Source organism: Gobio gobio (genome assembly GCF_949357685.1).
Source record: "Gobio gobio genome assembly, chromosome: 16".
Taxonomy (NCBI): Eukaryota; Metazoa; Chordata; class Actinopteri; order Cypriniformes; family Gobionidae; genus Gobio; species Gobio gobio.
Window position 1 is genome coordinate 43558059 of NC_137109.1, and position 24850 is coordinate 43582908.

The 24850-nt window shown below is 40.3% G+C and overlaps 1 protein-coding gene across 6 annotated transcripts in view; it reads left to right on the forward strand.

Annotated features, from left to right (window-relative positions):
- Positions 1-24850, forward strand: part of LOC307140202 (transcription factor COE3) — a 120221-nt gene that overhangs the window by 88410 nt on the left and 6961 nt on the right. For all 6 annotated transcript variants that reach the window (XM_079839513.1, XM_079839515.1, XM_079839512.1 and 3 more), the window contains exons 11-13: positions 10471-10559; positions 23517-23582; positions 23984-24158. In XM_079839513.1, coding sequence (XP_079695639.1) covers positions 10471-10559; positions 23517-23582; positions 23984-24158 — 330 coding nt within the window. The remainder of the gene's footprint in view (positions 1-10470; positions 10560-23516; positions 23583-23983; positions 24159-24850) is intronic.

The window sequence follows — 24850 nt, forward strand, 5'->3', positions numbered from 1 at the left end:
AGTGATGTCTTTCCCACCAGAGACTTCCCATAAGCCCAAGTGAGCTCAACTTTACACAGCATTCCAGCTCAAAAAAAGAAAAGAAAAATTCACTCCTTATCATCAGACACTTTCAAATGAACACAAGCCAGTTTGAATATTTTGAAAGGGATACATTTAGGTCATCAGAAATTAAACGTTTAGGCCTTTGGGATTGGGAGGGGGATACGTACATTGGCGAAGGAAACTGGCATCTCTGTGCAGACGCACATTATTTTTTATCATATTCCTTTTATCTGCTTTTCATTAGCAGTAAAGGACCCCAGAAATGCATCAAAGACGGTCAATGTGCCCATTCCACTGATTATAGGTTGACTGTCTTATCTTTTGCTGGAGTGGAAAGCCAGAGCAGCAGTGTTCAGAGCATGTCTTCTCTGATACCACTGCCGTTAACAAATCACAGGAAGTGATCTCACAGTCTTCAGACTAAAACGTCTGGGGCTGTTAAAGAGATATTTCACCTCTCTTCACCAGGGCTTAAATGGTTAGTTCACCCAAAAATGAAAACGGTGTCATTAATTACTCACCCTCATGTCGTTCCCAACCCGTAAGACCTTCGTTCATCTTCAGGACACAATTGAAGATCATTTTGATGCAATCTGTGAGCTTTCGGTCCCTCCATAGACAGCTATTTAATTAACACTTTCAAGGTCCAGAAAGGTAGTTGAAACATCAACAAGGCCATCAAAAACGATCAAAAATAACAACTTTATTCAACAATTTCGTTCTAGAAACTCGAAAAAAGCGCTATTCATAACAAAGACGTAGTTTGACGTTACTCTATACGTTCGCTCGGCGGCTGCTATGACACTTGTTGCACACTATAGTAAGAGTAAAGCGTTTCTGCAAAATAAAACCGGAAACCGAGGGGAACGCAGATATGACCCAATTGACAGGCGACTCCCTCACACCCGTCCCGGTTCCTTGGATAAAATAGCAATTTCTCACGATTTACAAATAGTTGGAAACATTTGGGATATTGTAAATACTCAACTGAACAAAATATAACACTGGCCTTGTGGTTTTTGGATATTTTACTGAAAAAGTTTTACATGGTGCATCTTTATATAATGAAGAAATATATTTGTTTAAACAGAACTTATTGCAGTTTATTTATTGTCAATTTTAGTTCATATTAATTAATTTTCTTAAATTTGCAATTCCTTATCCTGTTTGCTACCGCAGTTCAATTTGAAATGTTATTTAATTGCTAATAAAGGCTTTCTCAGTTAAATTCTGAATATCACACAACTCTACTCTGCACCTGCTGGCCGTGGCTTTACCATGTCTAGCACTACAGGGAAATGTCAAAGATTGGCTCTGTCCAAATTCCCTGAAAGCATTTCACGTGTGGCATGGGCTAGTTAGGACATCTTGTTAGATTAGCAGAATGTTTAGTCCATTCTCACTTCCAGTGTTGCAGCTGGTACCTGATAACTATTACGGCTCTGTTGCTTTCTCACATTTACTCTGTTCTCTCTCGTTCTCCCTTCGGAGAGATCTTCACTCTTATTCTGTTAGTTCTGCTTTCTGCCTGCATGCATCATTAAGTCCTTCAGTCCACCAGCTCATGTCTCTCTCTCTTTCTCTGTCTGTCTGTCTCTCAGGGGGTTAAGACTCCCCAGGTGTTGGGTTAGAGGAAGGAGGGCGAGATGAGTGTGAAGAGCCTGAGGGTATTGACTTTCCTGGGAAAACACAGCTCTCTAAAATCAGTAGCCAAATACTGCAATAACTCAACAGCCATTGATCCTCTTTCCCCTACGGCCACATTGATCTATACATTACAAGCTCTGAGACTGGCGGCATGAATCCAGCCTACGCTAACACCATCCTCCCAATAGCCAGTAACTTACTGCCTCTGCTATTATAATCATAATAATAATACATGTGACCAGAAGTGATGTACAGTTAAACGACAGCGCATCGTGCCTCTGGTTTGCGAGCGTTCAAGCTGTATTTGGGGCATCAAAAAGTCAGCCTTTGACTTGGCCTTTTGGGTATACCATTTTATTTGATTGCCTCAGTCAAGGAGATCCACCAGAAATAAAACTTGTATCTGAAACATCCTCTCAACTTCCTGGACGGGGAGGGCTTATATTCCCTTAGCGATGCTGCATGCATTCCAAGCAATTGCACAATATCCTAGAAACAGAGGCTGAGAGGATACTGGAGGTGCGGGACTGTTAATATGAAGAGCGCTGTTCTCTTGGGTGCCAATGTGCCTGTCAGAACTTGCCTGATGCTTTGCAGGCTGACAGCCTTTGGCATTGCAAACAAGAGCTGTAGCATCTTTGCTGGGTGAGACCTTTTGTTTAAAAGATTCGGGGGTCACTTAAATATGGTGCTGGGTTACAGAATGGGCAGGGACAGGCTGAACTACCTCCCCGACCACCTGCTCAACCCACTCCCGGTACCTTATTTCAGCTTTATTGAGCATCAGTTGTAGAAAAGGGGTTGTTTTGTGAAGCTAATGGCTGTCGTAGGCTGACGCAGTCCCAAAGGGTTAGGAAGGGTGTACATGTTTTTTGGTGGCTCTAAGTGCACAGGCTTCATACATTATGCTATTGCCAGAAGTGAATGTAAAACGTTTGGGGTTATGACTATAACCCTTGTTCCCTGAGAAAGGGAACGAGATCTGCGTCCAAGACACTTTGGGATGCGCTACGCTAGAGGGCGTATCCCAAAGTGTCTTGGACGCAGTTCGAGTTCCCTCGAATGGGAACTAATGCTTACTTTAGGTTCAAATTGTGTTATATTGACTTGCACTTCTCACCTTACTCACCTTCATGACGTCCCAAACCTGTATGACTTTCTTCTGTGCAACACAAAAGTAGATATTTTGAAAAGGTATACAAGTATACATTGACAAGTATAAGTCAATGGGGGATCCCGTTACCTTTCATTATACTGACAAAAAGTTGAAACACTCGGAATCGTTGGAGGAATCGTTGTAAGGGTGGGATTGGATGTCAAAGCTACACAACAAAGATTTTCTCAATCTAGCTATGTAATTGCCACAGCCTGGGGCCCGAAGAGTTGATTGGAAAACCATGGAGCGCCCAGCTGGTATGCAACTTAAAATCATGGGCTGGTTTTGGAACCTGCTCGCTGTGTTCTCACATCAGCCAGAGGTTCTGGCGCCATCCACTACATAAGCTCTTTAAAACTGGCACTAAAGCTTAATGGCACAGACTCTGTGGACACAGTGGCTGATGTTTCTCAAAGACCGTTCCCATAGCCGGAGCTCAGAAAGGGACCAGGAGCAGTTCACTTGTTGCACAAGCCAAGGAACAATGGGCCACTTTGTTACCTTTTCATCCTCGGAGCGGGCAGATGGAACACATTAGCGGAACGTTCCACTGGATGAGCTCTGCAGGGCTGCCGAGCACGTAGAACAGGACCCGGCATGATGTCATCATTTCGTTCAGTTGTTTCACAGCTTGGACGCCGATGTGTTTGTGAGTCTCACACTAGGAGGTGGTCTGTCGGCAGTATCCTAACTGTGGCGTATATTGGTGAGATACTTTGACAGTAGCTGAGGACAGCCTTTTAGTGGAATCCATATCCAGGCTATTGGCATATCAGCACATTTTAAATGTTTTACATTTTAAATGAAAAAGCAGAAATGTCATCTTTCTTTCTTGCTAGCCAAGCAACATAAAGAGTTTGTCAAGAGTATTTACTAATTCATATTTTTGTATTTGCATAAATGCTAATTATTTTAAATTATAATATTTTTTAAATTTTGAATAAAAAATAATTTAATTGTATGATAATTTGTTTATATTTCAAAATATTGGATAATATTTAATAAAATATGCTCATAAAAACTGATTTTTTGGTAATATAACACATTTGTATGCCATAAAATGCTTCTCCGACATTTAAAGTAAGAATTTCCATGTCCACTTTTTTTTCTTTTTCAGTGAAAACTAAAAATTTTTATTTTATTGTATTCATAATTGTATTCATTTTTGGTGGCCAACATTTTGGTGCATTTCTACAGTTCCAAAAATGAAGGAAAAAGGTAATCTAAATAAGCATAAATCAAGCGTATAGCGTCAGTTCAGTTCTGACTTTCAGCTGATCACGTCTACCAATAGGAATATGATGTCTATCACAACATACATAGGCCCTGTCCCATATGGCCCACTTCATGTGCATTTTCGGTCTTGTGGATTTACAATGGCCGCTCCGTACGCGTGTCCGTTAAGTCCACGAGACCGCAGGGTGTCCCATTGGTCATTTTAGGTCTCAGAAGGGTGCTTGCGAGCGCCCCCTTTGAAGTCGATATGCGCCCTAGATGCACACTTCTGACGAGCCCGCACTGGTGCGGGTTACGCAGCGGACTTCTTCCCGGCAGTCAAAGCGGGAAGACCGTGAGGGTTTAGGGTGCCATTTGGGACAGGGCCATATATATAGCTCCTCAGTGCTATCAGCAGCTATCGCGTTTCTCCAGAGCTCATTGACCCTCCTCCACCCCCAGCTCCTCCTCTTGTCCAGTCAGGATTTGGTATTCTAATTCCCCTTGAATCAGACAAAATTCCTGAATTATTTTGGTACGACATTAATGCTATCGGCAATACATTATGTTAGTTATGTTCTGTTTACCCTAGGCTGCTTGGATGAGCAGGGAGTTCTTGCCCAGAACAGAACCATACCGGCAATCCAAACTATATGCTAATAGTCAATCAATCATTTTTGACGATAGTGTTCCTGACAGAAACTGAGACGATGTTTGTCAGTGCAGTTAAGGCCACTCTATGAGGATCTAGAGAGATAGAAACTATAGTGAATGTATTGATGTATTCAATCGGTACGTATATGTGTTGTGATGCATATTGTATCGTGACGTAGGCGATTGACGTAGTCGTAGGCGATTCCCCGCCCTAATATACACAGCACCAACTCTCAGATATGTGGAAATGTGTGTGCTTCGCAGTGACTTAAATGTAGTGAACATTTCCAGTGTGGAAACCCTGAAGCAGAAGTGACATTAACACGCCAAGCTCCTTCTGTTACCCCTACTCTCTCTCTTTCTCCACGGAGACCGAACGGTGATGCAACCATGCTGATTACAGCTTGCATCCGTTTGCCTTGCCGGCTAGATATGTTAATCATCTGTTAGGTAATTGCCTCTGTAGAGCCTTGATTAAGTTGAGTGACACGTCAAGGAAGTGTGCCTCAAAGCCATACTTCCCCCACCTGAGGAGCCTGTTATTATTTTGGAGTCGCAGCCTAAAGTGTCCCCCCATGTAATGACTAATTATCCAACATTGGTTCCACAGGTCTACTCTTTAAGAGAAAAGTGACTCCTTTGATAGCGATAGGAGTCTCGGCTCTGTAGAGGAATGACGCATTCCCCTGGTGCAGAAAAGCCCTCCCCAGCTCATCAAATGTTCAACCTCCTTCTATTTTATTCCACTGATCTTATTTCCCATCTCGTGCATGCATACGAAATGACTGACAACCGTAGAAGTGATACAGCACTCGTGCTTTCCAGACATCTCGTTGCTCCCTTAAAATAACTTCAGACCAAATGCGAGAATCATTTGTTGATAATTATCTGCCCCCTAAAAATCCAGTGTTTCATAGCGCGGTGTCACACAGGGGTAAAGCGAAGTTAGCTCGGCTTTCGTAATTGCTGCCATAACAGTGGAGCGTGTTCAAGTCGTAATTAAAAGTGTGTGGTTTCTAGTGCGAGCGAGTGTGTGTTGTTTGCGTGTTTGAAGAGGCTGGGGTGGGTTTTTCTTCATCTTCCCCGGTGGCTTTCCACTTTAAAGCAGCCTGCGCCCTGCCTTTACTGTCAATCACAGTTTAAAGTTCATGAAATTTCTATGAGGATCGATCCAGGGAGGAGGAGGTGGTAGGAGTGTTTGGGGGTTGCAAGGGTTAGGGATGGGGGAGCGGGCCGTGATGATTGATCAGAATCTCACTTCTTGTTTTATTCCTTCAGAATGGTGCGAAGAAGCGCATTCTGATTTTCCCGTCAGTCGCGAAGCGCGCACCTTTCCGACGTGAAGACAGAGGAGACGGATGGGTCGAAATCAATGACACGTAACAGGCGGTCTTCAGACGTTTGTCAACAAGCCAGATCTGCGACCTCGCGGCGACAGACTAAAACGGGGAAAACAAATCGCTTCCTCTCACGCCGCCCCGTTGCGCACCTGTAAATGTCTTCCCCCTAAAGAGTAGCGGGGCAATCTATGTGCGAGATACCCATATGCAGGTGAAAGAGCCGCTCGGTGCCGTTCTCTCCCCCCATATCAATCATGTAGCACATGAAAATGAGAAATTGAGGCGTGTTGCGTCGGAATCCGAACCCGCATCAAATTCCCCATTCCATCAATGCGCCTCCCACGGACAGAGCAGGGCTTGATCAAGTGTTTTAGATGGGCAGAGGGCTCCATCTAAAATCATTCAGTCTGCGTTAGAGGGAGACCGCTGAAATAGCCTCTCTCTGAATTGTGGCCTAAGGGGGCATGACTACGCTTACAATCACTGCATCACGAGGCCTAAGGAGGAGAGAACGGGAATGGATATGGCATCTAAAAAGCCCCATGTTGTAAAGACGGATGCCATCAGGGAGAGGGGAAACATGATCAGCCGGGGGGCCTGTTGGAAAGTGGGAACAAGAGAATGTAAATAGAAAAACAGTGGAGGGTAAATAGATGTAAGCCCATCGGAAAGCATGGATGTAAACAAGCGCAAACTAAACGTACATACAGTTGGCGGGAGATGAGTTATTGGGGCTGGGCTGGGAAATTAAGCGCGGTGATAGCTTGTGTTCCATTCACGCAGGGTTTTTTTCCTTCTTTACCTCTCTTAGTAAGCATTGCCCTCATTAGGTCTGGCCATCATGAGTTGGTGCATGTCGAGTGGTTTCCCAGTCAGCCCTATTTGACCTCTGACTTCTGCAGAGCGTGTAATAAGAACAGAGAGGCATGCTGGGATTGATTTTAGAGTTGCACGCACCACCTCTAATTTGCTAGATAGATGGAGCCTCAACAAGCTCATATGTGAGGACAAACGTAGGTGTGCCGTGCCGGTTAACTGCGTGTCAGAGGTCAAAGGCTCGACGGTTTCGCTGAGAGGATCGTGATGCGTGTCAAAGATGATGGGAGACACGATTCAGACTTGACCCTCAACATTTTCGACAGTAATAGAGTTATGCAAGCATATGAGGAAATGCTTTTTTTGTCTTCTATGGCAGCTCGTTGTGTTGTCCCGTCCCATTGGACATCTGGAAGAGGAAATCATATTAATCTTTCACTGTTACCTCACACTCCAAAGCAACCTTCTATTTAGCATCAGTAGATCTCAGTGGAGAGTGTGATAACCTTCAAATGAGAACGAGAGAGAGAGAGAGAGAGAGAGAGAGAGAGAGAGAAAAGAGATGTGCAGCCCCACAGCGCCTGCAATAAGGAGATGATTAAATTAATAATAAATATACAACCCTCTATTCGTCTCCCCCAACACACACGCACACACACTCGCCACCTCTTCAGCGAACTGCATTATCTTTCCCTTTTCGCAATCGCACGTCAGGCACAGCAAAGACGCGTGGATGGCTGAGAGGAAGGGAGAAAAAATCAATACAAATTACGACGGAGAAAGTGGCACTGATGGCTAGAATTGCAGCATATGTTTACACTAAATCAGGCAATCTATCTTCATATGGGCTGTGTAATGCAGGCGGGGTCAGGGTTCGGCCCGGGCACACACACTCTCCAATTACTCCCACTTCTCGGCGGGAGGCAGCCGTATCGATTGGCTGAGAGGACAGAGGCCCTGCAGGCAGCCAATGGGGCGCTGGGGTCAAAGTTCAGGGGGATTTTAATAAGAGAAGTAATGGGCTTAATTTCTTGGGGGTGTGATAGAGAGACAAAGCCCTCCCTCTCATGTCCCCTGTCCGACGGTTCATTAAAGTGCAAGTTTTATGGGATTGCTTTGTGAAATTGCTCTCATGGACGCTCTTCCTCCGTTGTTCCTGTGTCTCTTTCCTTTTCTTTCTTCTTGTCTATTTTTTTTCTTTCCTTAACTTCTCTTTTTTGTTCTTGTTCATTGGTTCATTCCTTTCTTCTTTTACTTTCCTCCATGTCCCTTTCTTAATTTTTGTTTCTTTCATCATGTTTTTTTATGTTTTTGTTTGTTCATACATTTTCTTTCTCTTTCTTTCTTTCTTTCTTTCTCTTTCTCTCTTTCATTTATTTCCTTCCTTCCTACCGTTTATTAATGCTCATTAATTTATTTGTTCATTCATTTGTTCATTCATTTGTTATATTCATTTGTTCATTCATTTGTTCATTCATTTGTTCATTCATTTGTTCATTCATTTGTTCCTTCCTTCCTTCCTTCCTTCCTTCCTTCCTTCCTTCCTTCCTTCCTTCCTTCCTTCCTTCCTTCCTTCCTTCCTTCCTTCCTTCCTTCCTTCCTTCCTTCCTTCCTTCCTTCCTTCCTTCCTTCCTTCCTTCCTTCCTTCCTTCCTTCCTTCCCATTTATTTACTTGTTCATGCATTTGTTCACTCCTTCCTTCTTTCTTTCCTTCCTTCCTTTTTCTTTCTTTCTTTCGTTGTTTATTTTTCCTTTCTTTCTTTCTTTCTTTCTTTTGTTGTTTATTTGTCCTTTCTTTCTTTCGTTGTTTATTTTTCCTCTTTCTTTCGTGGTTTATTTTTTTGTTCTTTCGTTCTCTCTTCCTTCCTTCCTTCCTTCCTTCCTTCCTTCCTTCCTTCCTTCCTTCCTTCCTTCCTTCCTTCCTTCCTTCCTTCCTTCCTTCCTTCCTTCCTTCCTTCCTTCCTTCCTTCCTTCCTTCCTTCCTTCCTTCCTTCCTTCCTTCCTTCCTTCCTTCCTTCCTTCCTTCCTTCCTTCCTTCCTTCCTTCCTTCCTTCCCATTTATTTACTTGTTCATGCATTTGTTCACTCCTTCCTTCTTTCCTTCCTTCCTTTTTCTTTCTTTCTTTCGTTGTTTATTTTTCCTTTCTTTCTTTTGTTGTTTATTTGTCCTTTCTTTCTTTCGTTGTTTATTTTTCCTCTTTCTTTCGTGGTTTATTTTTTTGTTCTTTCGTTCTCTTCCTTCCTTCCTTCCTTCCTTCCTTCCTTCCTTCCTTCCTTCCTTCCTTCCTTCCTTCCTTCCTTCCTTCCTTCCTTCCTTCCTTCCTTCCTTCCTTCCTTGTTTATTTTTTTTTTCTTTCTTTCTCTTTCTTTCTTTCTTTCTTCCTTCCTTCATTTGTTGTTTATTCTTTCTTTCTTTCTTTCTTTCTTTCTTTCTTTCTTTCTTTCTTTCTTTCTTATCTCTTTATCTCTTCTTCCGTCTCTTTTCCTGATACTTTATATCCAGATGGCAGCGATTATCGCATAGCAGACTGTCCAAAGATGACATAACAAAACAATGGCACATATATCGCTTACTGAGTCTAATCACACTGCCGCTTGATCAAACCACAGTTCTCCTGACCTGGAGACGGAACGCGATCGTTTCCACAGCGCCTTTCTCAGAGCGTCCTGAGAGACTCTCCCTTCACTTTCACAGGGGCATTGAGTCACAAAGATCCCCGCACACCCCCTCCTCCGCAACCGCTGTCACTCCGCGAGCTCTTTTCTCCTCCTCGCCGTGAAACCGGCTCAAACAAATTTGATTTAGCAGCTCGCCGAGACCCATTCCCGAGGAAAGAAAACAAATATTGTTATAATGGTAATAACATCTATTTGCCACGCACGACAAACGGCACCGGGCCCTTTGAAAAGAGGCCCCTGCTCCTGCGCAGCCACCTTATTCTTATTCATGAAAGCACCGCTTATGCATATTAGTGCAAACTAGGTATTCTACTCGCTAGCATTTGGACTGTCAATCATCCTTACGGAATACAAGAGGCAACGGTGACAAAAGCGGACCGGGCAAGAAGGCTGACAAATTGTCCCCAAAGTCAAATTTGACAGCCTTTTATGATTAATGGGCTTGATTATGGAGAAATATCTCCCTAACTGCTTTCCGGGTGTTTCTTTCTGCCATCGTATCGCGACGGAGAGATGGAAAAGAGGGGCTAAGATGAGGTGCTGTTTGCAGTGAGAGAATGAAATAAAACGTGAGCAGGGTTGAGTGAGAAGAGAAGAATTGAATTAGGCAGGAAAGGTTAGAGTTTGGGAATAAAGAAGTGTAAAGGGGGACAGGAAGGCCATAGGGCCTCACTAAACACTTCATAAAACAAATTCACACAGGGGGAAGCCTGGATTGATGCCACAGGGACGAATGTAAACAAATATACTGGGACAAATGTACATACACACACACACACTGATATTTAATCCTTCTGAACTCTTGGGCGTCGTGGCAGAGAACTCTGGGAAATGGACGAGATGACATAATGGCCTGTTTCTGAAAGAACTGCAGTCAATTCAATCAAATAAACATCTTATTTTGGGTTTCTCCCGCAGCTCTGAATGAACCCACCATAGACTACGGTTTCCAGAGGCTACAAAAGGTCATCCCTCGTCACCCTGGAGACCCAGAGAGGTTACCTAAGGTAAGTGTGGTCTGAAGTAATTGCTTTCGCTGCAGATTTTTTTCTGTTCAATCAAAATCACACATTTTGCTTTTCCTGGCTGTGTTTTAGAGCCTGTTTACACCTGGTATTAAGATGCATTTTGGTCAATTGGATCACAAGTGGACGACACTAAATACAGGTGTAGATGGGGTCTAAAACATTTTGAGCTTTTCCACTTTCGACCACTTCCAGAGGTAGTCGAATACGCATTCAACCGGATTGCTTTTGTGATGTAGATGCTGTGGTTGAATGTGTTCAAACAGCCACAAATGAGCCAGGCAGGATTAAACTTTGTCAGCTGAAGACCCAAGTTTGGTTTGAAGATGAAAGACGTAACAAGCACGTTTGGTCTGGCATCTATCAAGGCAGAAATAAAAGCTGCTGCTCTCCGTATGTTTTATACAAAGCTTATTTTGTCCATGAAATCTGAAAAAACCCATACATTCAGCCGCCCATAGACCCTCCCCTGGAAGAAATCAGGACAGAAGAGGTTGAAAGGGGACAAAAGAGACGGATTAAAACACCAGGTGTAAACAGGAATGTGTCTCCCTTGTCTACTTGTGATCCGATCGACCAAAACGCAAGTGAAAACAAAAGTGGTTTACACAACCTCTCATGAAAAAAGAAAAGAAAAGAAACGCTTGACATCAATTTTAAAATAAGTGTAAACATTCGTAAGATGGGCATTGTATATTTCAGCTTTGCATCTCCATTCTTGCTGCAAAGTACGGGTGTTTTCTATGTCTGTGAAGCAAACTTTGAATCTGAAAGCCTGAGGGTCTTCTGTTTGATAACGTAGAAGAGCAGATCGTACCAGCTTGTGAATGAAAAAACAACTGTTTGTGTGATGCTGGCTTTGAGAGGGTGAGATGGAGGTTAGATCTTTGCTGTTATCCATGCTGGTGGCATATTTCAGCTTTGGGGCAGCAACAAGCAACAAATCAAAGAACAAAGCTGATATGCAACGGGTGCAGACTGTGTGTGTATATATACAAAGCACACATGCATGCGTACGCACACACACTCGATGTGCCGTCAGGTGCCCTGGGCGGTTTGCCGCCTGGTTAGTATGAAAAGATTATTTTCCCCTAAAAAGGCAGGAAGCTAAGTGAGAGAGATTCTTTCGGGCAGGGCTCTGGTGTAGGAGGGGATCAGATCTGATGCGGACTGACACTTTAAAACAGCTGCCAAATTGAAACCATTTATCAAAATCTGACATCTGAGATCCAGTCACCAAAAAAGCAGTTTATTTGTAAATTGATACTAATAGTGAGCATACATTGTCTGGCCGCTTTGATGCTGCGATACGTGGCAAGAGGAGACCGCCAGCTATCACCTCTTATATACTTATACATTCAAGAGGAAAACTCAATAAGAATGTAGACAGTTTTTTTTTTTTAAGCCTGTTCCTGGTGCCTCGTTTTTTGACACAGTCCTATAAATAAATAACCAAGTAAATACATAAGGCAGTAAAGGAGGTAAATAAATAACTATGTGAATGAATAAGTAATTGAGCATGCAAATAAGTAAATAAATAGACAAATAAATAAATTATATATGTATACACACACATACACACACATACACACACACACACACACAAACAAAAAGCAGCAAGCCAAAAATGGCAAAATATTTAGTAGTCTTTTAATGGTCTTAACTAGCCTGACGTCGTCCTACTCAGATTCTGGTCAGAATATGAGTCTGATTCTGCTCCATTGGCCTGTGATTATGAGGCGTGTTTCAACCGAACCAGGATAGAAAATGCCTCAGCACTCAATTGGATAGACCCACAGCCAATCAGAGCAACAGAGCGACACATAGTTGTCAACAGAACTCAACTGCATGCACGCTGGAAGAAGAAGATGAGCGGAAACGATCTTTGCCGGTGTTGTAAAAAAGAATTTAAGGATACACGGAGTACTTACAATCATTTTTGAGAGAAATAGTAAAGGTGAATGAATATACGAACAAGTTCTCTGTTTAGGATTAGAACGAATTCAACCCAAGCGCTCTTTGGTGACGTGGATGGTTACGTTACTTTTGATCATCTGTCCATCATCGTATAAAGCCCATCCTGACAATTTGATTGGTCTGAACAGCTCTGGTTCGAGCATAGTTGCTCCACAACGGGTCAAGTCCAGACCGAACTTGTGGGCGGGGCTAAGTTCGGCTGGCATCCAGGCTAGGTCTTAAAGGGATAGTTCACCCAAAAATGAAAAAATAGCCCATAATTTACTCACCCTTAAGTCATCCTAGGTGTGTGTGACATTCTTAGTTATATTACAAAAGTCCAGGCTAATCCAAGCTTTAGAATTGGATTCATAGTTGCTCTGTTTTTGAAGTCCATAAAAAGTGCATCTGTCCGTCAAATAGCGTGCTCCACGCGGCTCCGGGGTGTTAATAAAGGCCTTCTGAAGCGAATCGACGTGTTTGTGTTAGAAAAATATACATATTTAAAACTTTATCAAGTAAACTTTCGGCCGACCGCCTTCAGTGGAAAAGTGTTGAATGTTGACAGTGAAACTCAAGATGCATACGTGACGTCATGGCGAGCGGACCTGGTCGCGTTAGTCTTTCGTTTGGCAGGGGAACTTTCAACAATTTTTCCATAAATTGAACAGGGAAGGCGGTCGGCCGAAAGTTTACTTGATAAAGTTTTAAATATGGATATTTTTCTTACACAAACGCATCGATTCGCTTCAGAAGGCCTTTATTAACACCCCAGAGCCGCGTGGAGCACGTTATTTGATGGGCAGATGCACTTTTTATGGGCTTCAAAAACAGAGCAACTATGAATCCAATTCTAATGCTTGGATTAGGCTGGACTTTTGTAATATAACTCAGATTTTATTAGTCTGAAAGAAGAATGTCATATACACCTAGGATGACTTGAGGGTGAGTACATTATGGGCTAATTTTCATTTTTGGGTGAACTATCCCTTTAATCACAAATCACTGATCAGGAAATGCACAAATACTGTAGATAAAGTAACTTAGCACAGAATAGCCTTCGTAAGTGTGCAGACAGCTTTTTACATAAAGAAGAGTCAGTGTTTTTCCACCCAGTATTAATGGCTTCAAACAATTCATGTTCAAACTTCAAACAGTTGAAAAATGTTCGTTTGAGTTTAATGTGAGACCAAATATTCACAGTAGGGTTCAAATCTGGACTCTGACCAGGCCAAAACATGAGCCTGATGGACTTGTTCTCAAGCCACTTCTTGGTTGTCTTTGCAATCTGGGCAGGAGAATTGTCTTGTTGAAAAATAACTGAATATTCTGATCATCTGATTGATTGATTTATTTTTGCACAACAGATTTCTTTGACAGTATAACAGAGTTTGACTGTGTTTTTGCATTTACTTTTTGCTTTTGGACCCTTTCCAAACCCCTGATCAGATCTGCAGTGTGTGTGTGCCAGTGATGGCCCCAGCATTTAGAAACCCAGCTGTGTTTGTCTGACGACCTTTGCTGGGGCCAGGCATGTATCAGGTTTATCTATAATTTCATTTCCAGTCCCAGGTTTGGCCGTGAGCACACACCTCTCCGTCCAGATAGATCATGAATATGGACGTGATTCAGGACGCTCCTCTGTCCCGCAGGCAGCTGCGTTTCTCTCTGGCATTTGGGACACAAGTCCCAGGTTACCGTGAGGTTAACGACCTGTGAGATCCACTCTAACGGACACCTGGATTATGCCGTGTCTTGTGAACTCAGAATGCTGGTCTCTCTTAGCAACCGAGTCTGCTTCCAACATAAGACAGTCAGATGCACCTTAAATTAACCAAAAAAGTCAAACTGTTTGCTTGCAGCAATATTTATAAATTGGCTTTCTGCTCAGTAAGAGAGAATATGCACTTTATGCACATGTGGCAGCTCTCAGAAGCCCTGGACAAAAGTAGATAGTGGAGACTGGGGCTAGTTGTCACACTTTTTACTTGAGTGAATATTGAGTCAATTTCTGTATGGACGCGAATAAAGATTATTAAACATTGCAATCATGATTGCCCAGGAAAAACAATATAGTTTGTTTTACACACATTGACTTTTGTGACAACATGCCCCAATTACACTATATGCTAAGGGTTAAATCCATATAGTGCATGTGACTTGCTAATCTGAATTGACAAAGACATTTCTAATTAGAAGTTTGAAACCAACAAAAAAAGCTATTTTTAAAAGAAAATACATTTGTGCAGTTGGACTTTTGGCTCAGGTTTATTTAGATATTACCAGCGTGACAACTATCCCCGGTCTCCCTTTTATACTACTGTGCGGCTTCTTTAAAGAGGAAGTATATTATTGACTTCCTTTGCCTTGTCATGTTGGCACATTTTACTTTATCATTTGCTCTTTATTAGCACCATAAGCTTGTGTGTGTGTGTGTGTGTGTGTGTGTGTGCGCAAGTTGTAATGTTGTATATGTATGTATGTGTGTGTGGTGGACCTCTGCTCACCAGGCTCAGTGTGTGTATGTGATTTATCATTGTTAGGGGACCTGTCGGATGGCTTGCTCTCCCGGGTCAGCTGATCTGCTCTCGCCGGGCGCTTGAGAACCATCCTCCCATAATTGAGCCCCTGGAAAGAAAGCAAGGGGAAAACAGGAGGAAGAAAAGATAGGGGGAAGATAGAAACAGGCTTGTCGGGAGACAGCCTTCAGGGCTAGAGAGCCGAGAGCCGGGCCAATCTAAAGTCAAACAGACTCACCTTGTTACCTGTGCTGAATGAACTGTAGAGCGTCTGAGCAACTCCTCGTGACCCATTCACCCACATACACTTCACACACACACACACACACAAAGACAGCAGGGGGCCAGGAGTGTTGAGATGGTTTCATGCTGTGATGCTAGGCTATGGAGGTCTGTGAAAAGGAAAAGGAGAGGAACACAGCATCTTGATGCACCGTAACACGTGCTCTCTGCCTTTTGGCAGGTAGAGTGAAGAGATTAACATGCAGACATGAATCCAGCTCATCCAGAACACCTCTCAGGGGAGGGAGCCGCTCGCATGCCTCCCCGAGCGATTCTCTCGTAGAGTCCGAACCCTTCCCGACCTGTCTCTTAAAAATAAAGGTTCCAATTAGAACCGAAAAAAGGGTTTTACAGACTGTTGTTCCACAAAGAGAGAACTTTTTTCTTATGATGTTCTCAGACAGTCTAATGCTAATGCTAAAAACAATGCTAAATGCAAATAATAAAATGCAGCTGAGCATATAATCGCACATAGTTTGGATAACAAAATAATAGGCTTTTAAAAGGAAGGAGGATGAATGGATGATACTATGTACTTATTACAGTAATTACATTAACTGGGTAATAAAGTAGGTACTAACTCTGAACCTACACTTAAACCTAACCTTAACCCCTGTAGTTACCTAAATATTACCCAGTATTTTATTAGGTAAGTACACGTACTGTACAATAAATAAATACTAATATAATATTAGGCCTAGTGTTTATTTACAGTGTCATTTTAGTATTATGTATATATTATTATTAATATTTTGAATTAACTTTTATTTTTATATCTTCACTTTATATTTAGATTTGAGTTAAATTTTTATTAATTTATTATTTTTTTGATTTATTGTTATTCCATGTAGTTCAGTTGATTTATTTCCAGTTAGTAATTTTAGTTCTTCAGCCACGGCAACATTTCTTTCAGTTTTTCATATAATATTTATATTTTTAAATAGCTGTATTTAATAGCTTTATTTCAATTAACACATATGTTTTTAATCGTTTTATTTTTAGGTAATAATAATAAATCGTGTTCGTTCCATGCAGGTAAATCACACTTCTGCTGTTGTTTATGCCTATAAAAACATGTTAATTTTTCCGTTTCAGATTAATCGTTTTGCAAGACGTTTTGACGTGTTGACATTTGCGCTAAGGGTGCCCAGAGGCTATTTGGGTTGCAAGACAACTCAGACGATTGTGTTGAGATGAAAATTACTAATAGCGTAAAGTCATATAATTTGCATCCTGATCTGAAAAACATTTTTAATTAAAAAAAAATAATCATTAAATATTAATACTATAAGTACTTTTTAGTCTCTCAAGAGCTATATAGCCATACCAAGAACGTTTGAAAAATGTTTTTTTTCATACCCTCTGTCCTGAGAAGCTGCAAACAATTTTGCAAAAGTTATTATAGAGGATATGGAGGAACCAGGGGTGATCGAGTGGGCCGATTCCTCTGACCCTGCAGAGGATCACTCACAGTCCTCTTGGTAGCACAAGAGAGATTCCTGCCTCGTCCTTAACCCGTGACGCGAGGGACCCTCCGTAAGGTCCAATCACCTGATCCCCAGCACTACCTGGGGCTCCCGGGTGAGGAAGAGAGGGTGTCGAATTGGGGCTCTGCTAAGAAAGACCACCACCCTAGAGTAATAAAGATCACAGGATGACTAATTGTATGCCTGGCAGGCGGCAGATCTTTACACCTCGACAGTCATCTAATAAGACAAAAGGCCCAGCGCCTGTCTCTCCCAGGGCCGGGTGGCACACCTCTGGAGCCCAGAGCAGGGTCAGGTGTTCGGGCCGACCGGCTGTAATCATCAGCGGGTCTACTTGAGGGCAACTGCCACCTTATCAATCATTGATTGCATTTCATTAGGGGGTTCAACAGAGTGAGTATTGAGCCTCCAAGTGATATTGAGGTTATAGAGCAGCTTGACTACAGGGAACACAGTGCTGAGTTGTGCTGGCAGACTTCATTTGATAGGGAATGTGCCGGACTTTTTGTTTTGGCAGAGAAAGTGCGATGTGACATAGTTTGTAGAGATGTGTGAGCGGAACGTGTGTAAAGTAGCCGCAGGTCGTTCTGTAGACGCCACATAAATAATGAAGCATAAAGCTAAGTCCACAGAGCAGAACTGTGCGGTTTATTCACCTCGTGGCTGTTTGAAGTTATTTTATATCTCTCTCCATTTTTCTCTGTTTCTGCATGCCTCGCTTTCTCATTTCTCAAATAATTATTTTCTTTTCATATTTTACAGGCTAACCAAATTTACTAGCAATTTCTGAGAGAAAATTGTTTTAAAGTGAACCCTACATTTTTTTTCTTTCTTCAGCGTACTTGGGGTTAGGCGTTTAATAAAATCTCTAAACCAAAGTAAGAGAAAAATGTACCTCTAAACTAATGAATCCTACTTGACTTATTATAAAAGTTCACATTACATTATTTGTACGTTATGTAAACACAGAACGTGCAGACTACTAAATCTGTGTGTGATTTGTTTTGTTTCATGCAAGTATGTTGTATTTGTCAATGTGTGTGAAGATGTGAATAGCTAAGCATGAGTAAATGTGTGTGTGTGTGTGTGTGTGTGTGAGTGTTCATGTTGTGCCAAAGGGCCCGTGGCAGGGTGTCGTAGCCAGCGAGCATCAGAGACATTAACTAACTTCTGTTTTATAATGGAGATTAATGAACTGAGCCGGGGCCAGAGGGAAGACAGGACAGGAGAGGAGAGCAAAGGAGAAAGAGGGTATGAAAAAGAAAGAGAGAGAGAGCGAGATGAGGGGTGTTCTGCCAGTGCCAAGGCTGTGCTGGTGACAGATTGCCCACTGGGTGTGGATGGCAGAGCGCTGTTGAACCAGGGACAGGTTGGGCGGCTGGGGCCGAACACAGGGAACTGCAGCGGGGAGGCAGCCTGGAACAAGAGCCCCATACCTGGACAGCATCAGGCACGAGAGCAGGGGAGAACCAAACCACAGAGACACGTACAGATGGGCAGATAAAGGGAGGGAGCGAGGGAGGGAGGACTGGCGCCCACAGGAACACCGTAAAAGAGAGACGACCAGACGTACAGTAAAACAAGAAATACTTTATGAGCAGGTGCACACACACTTAAAACACAGCACTCATAAACACACACTGGACGCTAATAGATGCATGAAAACTGCGTGCTATAACAATAATTCAAAACAATACAATCATCAGAATCAGAGTTTTGCACAATTTTTTCCAGTGCATGCATACACATACAAAAACAAGACACATAATAATGCAATTAAAGAATTCAAATTTGAAAAAATATATAGACACAGTTAGGTTAAGCCAGAATAGACATATTTACAGATTATGAACCTTACAGTTTTATGGATAGTATGAATAAACAGGAGTGAATTTACAAAATATTCCACTAAATTGATATATAAAAAAGGATTTTGATTTGACACTTACTTTTTTTTTTAACCTAATACTGTATAATCAGGTTGATATTGTCATATTAAATAACATGATTGGTTTTAATGTTTGTTTATCTTGCAAAACATTTTTACAGTGCAATAAAATTACTATATATATATATACACATATATACACAGTATATACAATATATACAGTATATACAATATACAGTATATACTATATATATACTATATATATATATATATACAGTATATACTATATATATACTATATATATATATATACACATACATATATATATATATATATATATATATACATACATATATATATATATATATATATATACATATATATATATATATATACATATATATATATATATATATATATATATATACATATATATATATATATATATATATATATACATACATACATATATATATATATATATATATATATATATATATATATATATATATGTATGTATGTATATATATATATATATATATATATATATATATATATATATATATATATATATATATATATATATATATATATATATATATATATATATATATATATATATATATATATATATATATATACATACATACATACATACATACATACATACATACATACATATATATATATATATATATATATATATATATATATATATATATATACACATTTTAAATAAAGGTTGTGTCTTTAAAATGTAAGGTAATGATGACAGGTCTTGTTTTGGGTGTGTTTTCAAGGTGCTCTCTTGTTCTATTCTAATCATATTCCTTTTTTATTTAGTTTTGGAGTTTACAAAACAAGTTTGTACTCCTCACACTATAACTAATGCAAAGGTTGAATAAACATGTTACATTAAATAACGCAGGAACAACAGAGCACAATGTATCAGCTCTCTCTCTCTCTCTCTCTCTCTCTCTCTCGCTCGTGTTTGTCATTGACTTGAGCCATCTGTGAGGATCGTTACTGCTCGTTGTTGATTGGCTGAGGAAGGACTGTTAGTTCTAAGGTCATATTTTGTCGTGGGAAATGCAAGTAAATGAGGATGAGGAGGAGGAGGAAGCCTAGTGCCCCCATCTCCATATGCCCCCCGATCCTCTCTTGCGTGCGTGTGTGTGCACTACCACACAAACACGGTCCCAGATGAGCTCTTAAAGTGAAACTCCAAAGGAATATCACAATATTTGGTGGTTTCCTGAGCCTGTTTCTGCCTCTCTGCCTGATCTGAAGGCCACTGTTGTTCTTCCTCGTAAATGTAACAGTTTCCACACAGTGTGTTCAGAAACCCAGCCAGAAAGTCTTCAGTTTCAGGGCCTCGTGGCCTGGCATAAAACAGTCACTAAGAGCTGCACTTCACAGATGCAGGCCCTGCTAATGTTTGCATGACATAGATGTGAGAAACCTGAGAGCTAATGTTCCAGCGTGAGCTCTGCTTTTCTGCATGTATTAAGGCATATTTGTTTATTTTAGCTTCAGAAGTGTGTGTATGGTGTGTATTTCTAGCCTAGAGACACTTTTTGGGGACAACGTGCAAAAAAAAAAAAGTTTTTGTTGATATAATCAGAAGATGAAATGGCTCTTAAATAGTGTCATTATTTATTTCTAAAAAGGTTAAAAACTTTTTTTAATGTTATGGATAATTTAATTTAATTTACGAACAATACACTGAAAAGTAAGATTTGATTTACTTTTTATTTAAATGTATGTCCTTTATTTTATTTATTATTAAGTATTAAGAAATATTTGTGTATTTAGCTTAATTTTTGTGTGTGTGTTTAGATGCACTTTTTGGGGTTCACACAAAGAGACCAAAATCAACAATAACAACTGTGTAAATAAAATTGGCAAAAAGTGAAACACACAGCTGTATTAATTATTCGAGCCCTGGTGTATGCTGGGAACACCTATACCGTTAAGTGTATTTTACTTGATTTTATATATTTGAAATATACTCAGATTTGTGAATAGGGTTTTCTGCTTTGGGGTTGATACTTGTTTGTAAATATAAGCAATATTTCCTTTAATTTCAACATGCTTGATTTGTGTACAATTGTAGAATTAGTGTAATATTTCCAGTGTGCGTGCGTGTGTGTGTGTGTGTGTGTGTGTGTGTGTGTGTGTGTGTGTGTGTGTGAGTGTGTGTGAGTGTGTATAGACACAGGCTGTTGTTCTCACAGTACAGTAATGATAGGTTTGCCAGCAACCCCAGCTGCCTCTTACCTGGCAACTCTTGAGGGAGAAAAACAGCTAGAACTTCCCCTCTTCATCTCTCTCTCTCTCTCTCTCTCTCTCTCTCTCTCTCTCTCTCTCTCTCTCTCTCTCTTAACATACTCACTCACTCACTCACTCACTCGTTTCCACTTTATTTGTGCACATTTCCCTCACTTTGTCTTCTTCTGTCTTCTCTCCGTCCCTCGAGTCTTTTTTCCTTTGTTTTCTTCCAACCCTTTCCCCCTTTGCTCATCTTTCAACGCTGTTTTCTGTCTGCATCTCTCTCTTTCACCTCTCGTCATGAGATTTACAATTACTCTGCCGTTTCCTCTCTTTGTCCTGCTCTCTGTAGCCAACCTGTTTTTAGTTTTTTTCTTTTCTCTCGTTGTCTGTTTACTCTATACTTTCATCTGTCTCTCTCTCTACAGTCGTGTGTGTGTGTGTGTGTGTGTGTGTGTGTATATGCATGTGGGATAGGTTTCAATGTAATACCCCAGGGAGCTCCAGTAGAGGTTGCCATAATACCAGCTCTGGCTTCCTCTGTATCACCTCCACACCTCTCTGTCTGTCTCTGAATGCTGTGTGTGTATCAGAGAGAGAGAGAGAGAGAGAGAGAGAGAGAGAGAGAGAGAGAGAGAGAGAGAGAGAGAGAGAGAGAGAGAGAGAGAGAGAGAGAGAGAGAGAGAGAGAGAGAGATCCTCCTCTTTAGCCTGAACATACTGGCTCAAATCTATACTCTTAAAAATAAAGGTTCTTTATTGGTATCTATGGTTCCATGAAGAACCTTTAACATCCACAGAATCTTTCCATTCAACAAAAGGTTCTTTATAGTGGAAACATGTTCTTTCATTTTCTAATTCAAATGTTCTTCACACTAAGAAAAAAAATATTATTTTAAGAACTGTTCACTCAAAGGTTCTTTGGGGAAGACCATTTTGACCATTTGACCATTTCTGTGTAAGACAATTTTGCTGTTGTTTTAAACCTGTATGACTTTCTTTCTTTTGTGGAACACAAAAAGAGATGCTTAGTAGAATGTTTGAGTGTCTCTCTTCTGTACAGTGAAAGTAGATGGTGACCAGAGGCTCTCAAACTCAAAAGAGAGAAAAAAAGAAAAAAAAAACCACACACACACAATAAAGCATCATAAAAAGGTCCATAAAATGTATGTGGTACATTGAAAATTTTTGTTAAACTAAAATTAAGTCAACCTTGCCGTAAAGGGTGTTACCTGGTCACTTTTCATTTAAGTTTTCTATTCGTTTTTATTCTTTATTGAATTTAGTCGTATGCTTAGCATTCAAAGTTGAGTTTTTTTTTTTTTTTTTAAAGAAATTAATACTTTTGTTCAGGATGCATTTAACTTATCAAATGTGACAGTAAAGATATTTATAATGTTTCAAAATATTTCTGTTTAAAATAAATGCTGTTCTTTGGAACTTTCTATTCAAAGAAAAGAAAAAACATCAGAACATTTCCACATCAGAAATGTTTCTTGAGCATCAGCATATTAGAACGATTTCTGAAGGGTCATGTGACACTGAAGGCTGGAGTAATGATGCTGGAAATTCAGCTTTGTATCACAGGAATAAATATATTATAAAATAGAAAACAGTTATTTTAAATTGTAATAATATTTTACAATATTACTTGGTGAGCGTTAGAAACCTAATTTAAATAAAAAAATATATGATAATTTAGACTCTAAACTTTTGAATTGTATTGTATTTCTGAGAGCAGAGAGGGAAAAAAAATCAACGGGGACAACATTTGTAGAATTTGGTTAATATAACTTATAATAATATATCTAGATATACACTGATGAGCTCATAAAAACTCAAATCAATTAGAAATGAGAGAAATGATTGTGACAAGGTCAATAGATAAACCAATGTGTTGGACAAAAGTGATTTTTGAAGACAAAATGTTGGAGATCAAATTTAGTAAAGTGCTCATGTCCTCTCTTGGTTTCGGTTTGGTGTATTGAGACCAGAATGGAGTCTGTGGGCCGGTGGAAACGTGTGACTTACACAGGAACACTACAGGATAACACGCACAAACACACAGTCACACACGCCGTGTGAAGAATGACAGTGGAGCATATGTGTAGTCTGAAAGGATCGCAGCCCTGGATCACTGTTTGTGTGATTTGGCACAGGTTGAGTGTGTGTATTTGTGTGTATGTGCATGTGTGTGTGTGTGTGTGTGTGTGTGACAGGTTGGTGTAAATGAGATTCCAACAGCTTCTTTTTCTGTCCGCCTCATCACATGTTTGGTTTCTTTTTTTGAGCATGGCTTTCTTATATATCAAATATATTATATAAATAACTTTGGGCAAACTTGAAACATAAAGAACATGATCTATTTATTTAATATAAATAGTACATATAGTATAAATAGTGCTTATATAAATGGTGCTTGTTTTTGCTGTGCATATTATTTATGACTAGAAAACATTTAGATGCAAACAGCACTGATTTACAGTATCAGAGGTGGAGTATTGGACTAAACGCTGTGTGTTTGTGTGTGTTTTAAGGAGGTACTGCTGAAGAGAGCTGCAGACCTGGTGGAGGCGCTGTATGGGATGCCTCATAACAATCAGGTATGAATAGCACAAGAAAAGTCATGATTTTATATACAGATAGCTGCTAAAATCTTTTTTACATTATATATATGAATAATATATGTATATATTTTTTTGTATTTAAAAAAAAAAAATTATATATATATATATATATATATATATATATATATATATATTAATGAGTTACAAATATATTCATATATATTATTATTATTATTATGATTATTATTGTTATTGTTATTAATAATAATGCATTGTTTTCTTTTTTTTTTTAAATATTCAAGAGCATTGTTTTCTTTTATACTTTTTGCTATGGTTGGAGCTACGGTTAATTTAATATCTTGAAACCCATTGAGAACACCACTGAGTATCATTTGAACTCTTTCTCTCTGTGTGTGTGTGTTCTCTGTATTGGTTAGGAGATCATTTTAAAGCGTGCTGCAGACCTGACGGAGGCGCTGTACAGCGTGCCACGGAGCCATAACCAGTTGCCCTCGCTGACAGGCTCCAGTGCTCACTCGGGCATGATGGGAGTTAACTCTTTCAGCAGCCAGCTCGCCGTCAACATCTCTGAGGCCTCACAGGGAGACCAAGGTCAGTGTGCGTGTGTGTGTGTGTGCGCGTGTGTTTGTTGACATATTTAAGTCCTGAATCACACATGCACTTCAAACACCTTGTATACAGCTGTGAATCTAATCAAATTTACTGCATACATGAATATTTAGAAGTCAATAAATTGTTTGTTTTATTTCTATATCATTTAACACGAAGCCTATCAGTGGCATACAACCCACTTGATTTTACAATCAAGACTCGATTTAAGGGTGGTACTTCATTTACACAGAGTTCAAGGAGTCATGCTTAATTGTGTTGACGTTTTCGTCACACTATTTCCTTTTGAATTAATTTGTCTATGGTGTTGCATTGACAGCCCTATAAAGTGACTGGTTCTGATTGAGACATGATTTCTCGAAACTACTCAACAAACACTTCAATTCAGTCAAACAGTCTGTCAGTCTGTCCGTGTCTGGATCTGTTCATCTGGTCTTACAGTAGTACAGCCCCAGACCAGCAGCACTGTACGTGACGATCACATGGTTGTGTTTTGGCAGTCCTGTCATCCACAGCACTCAAAACTGTCACTCACACTCACCTGCCCATAGAAACGACACGTTCATGAGAGTGAGGCTGTGTGTGTACGCACTCCCTGTCACTCCTGAGAGAAGTGTGAGCGGCACAGGCTGTGAACGAGCTGAGAGACTCAGGATGACAGCGCTACAAGAATC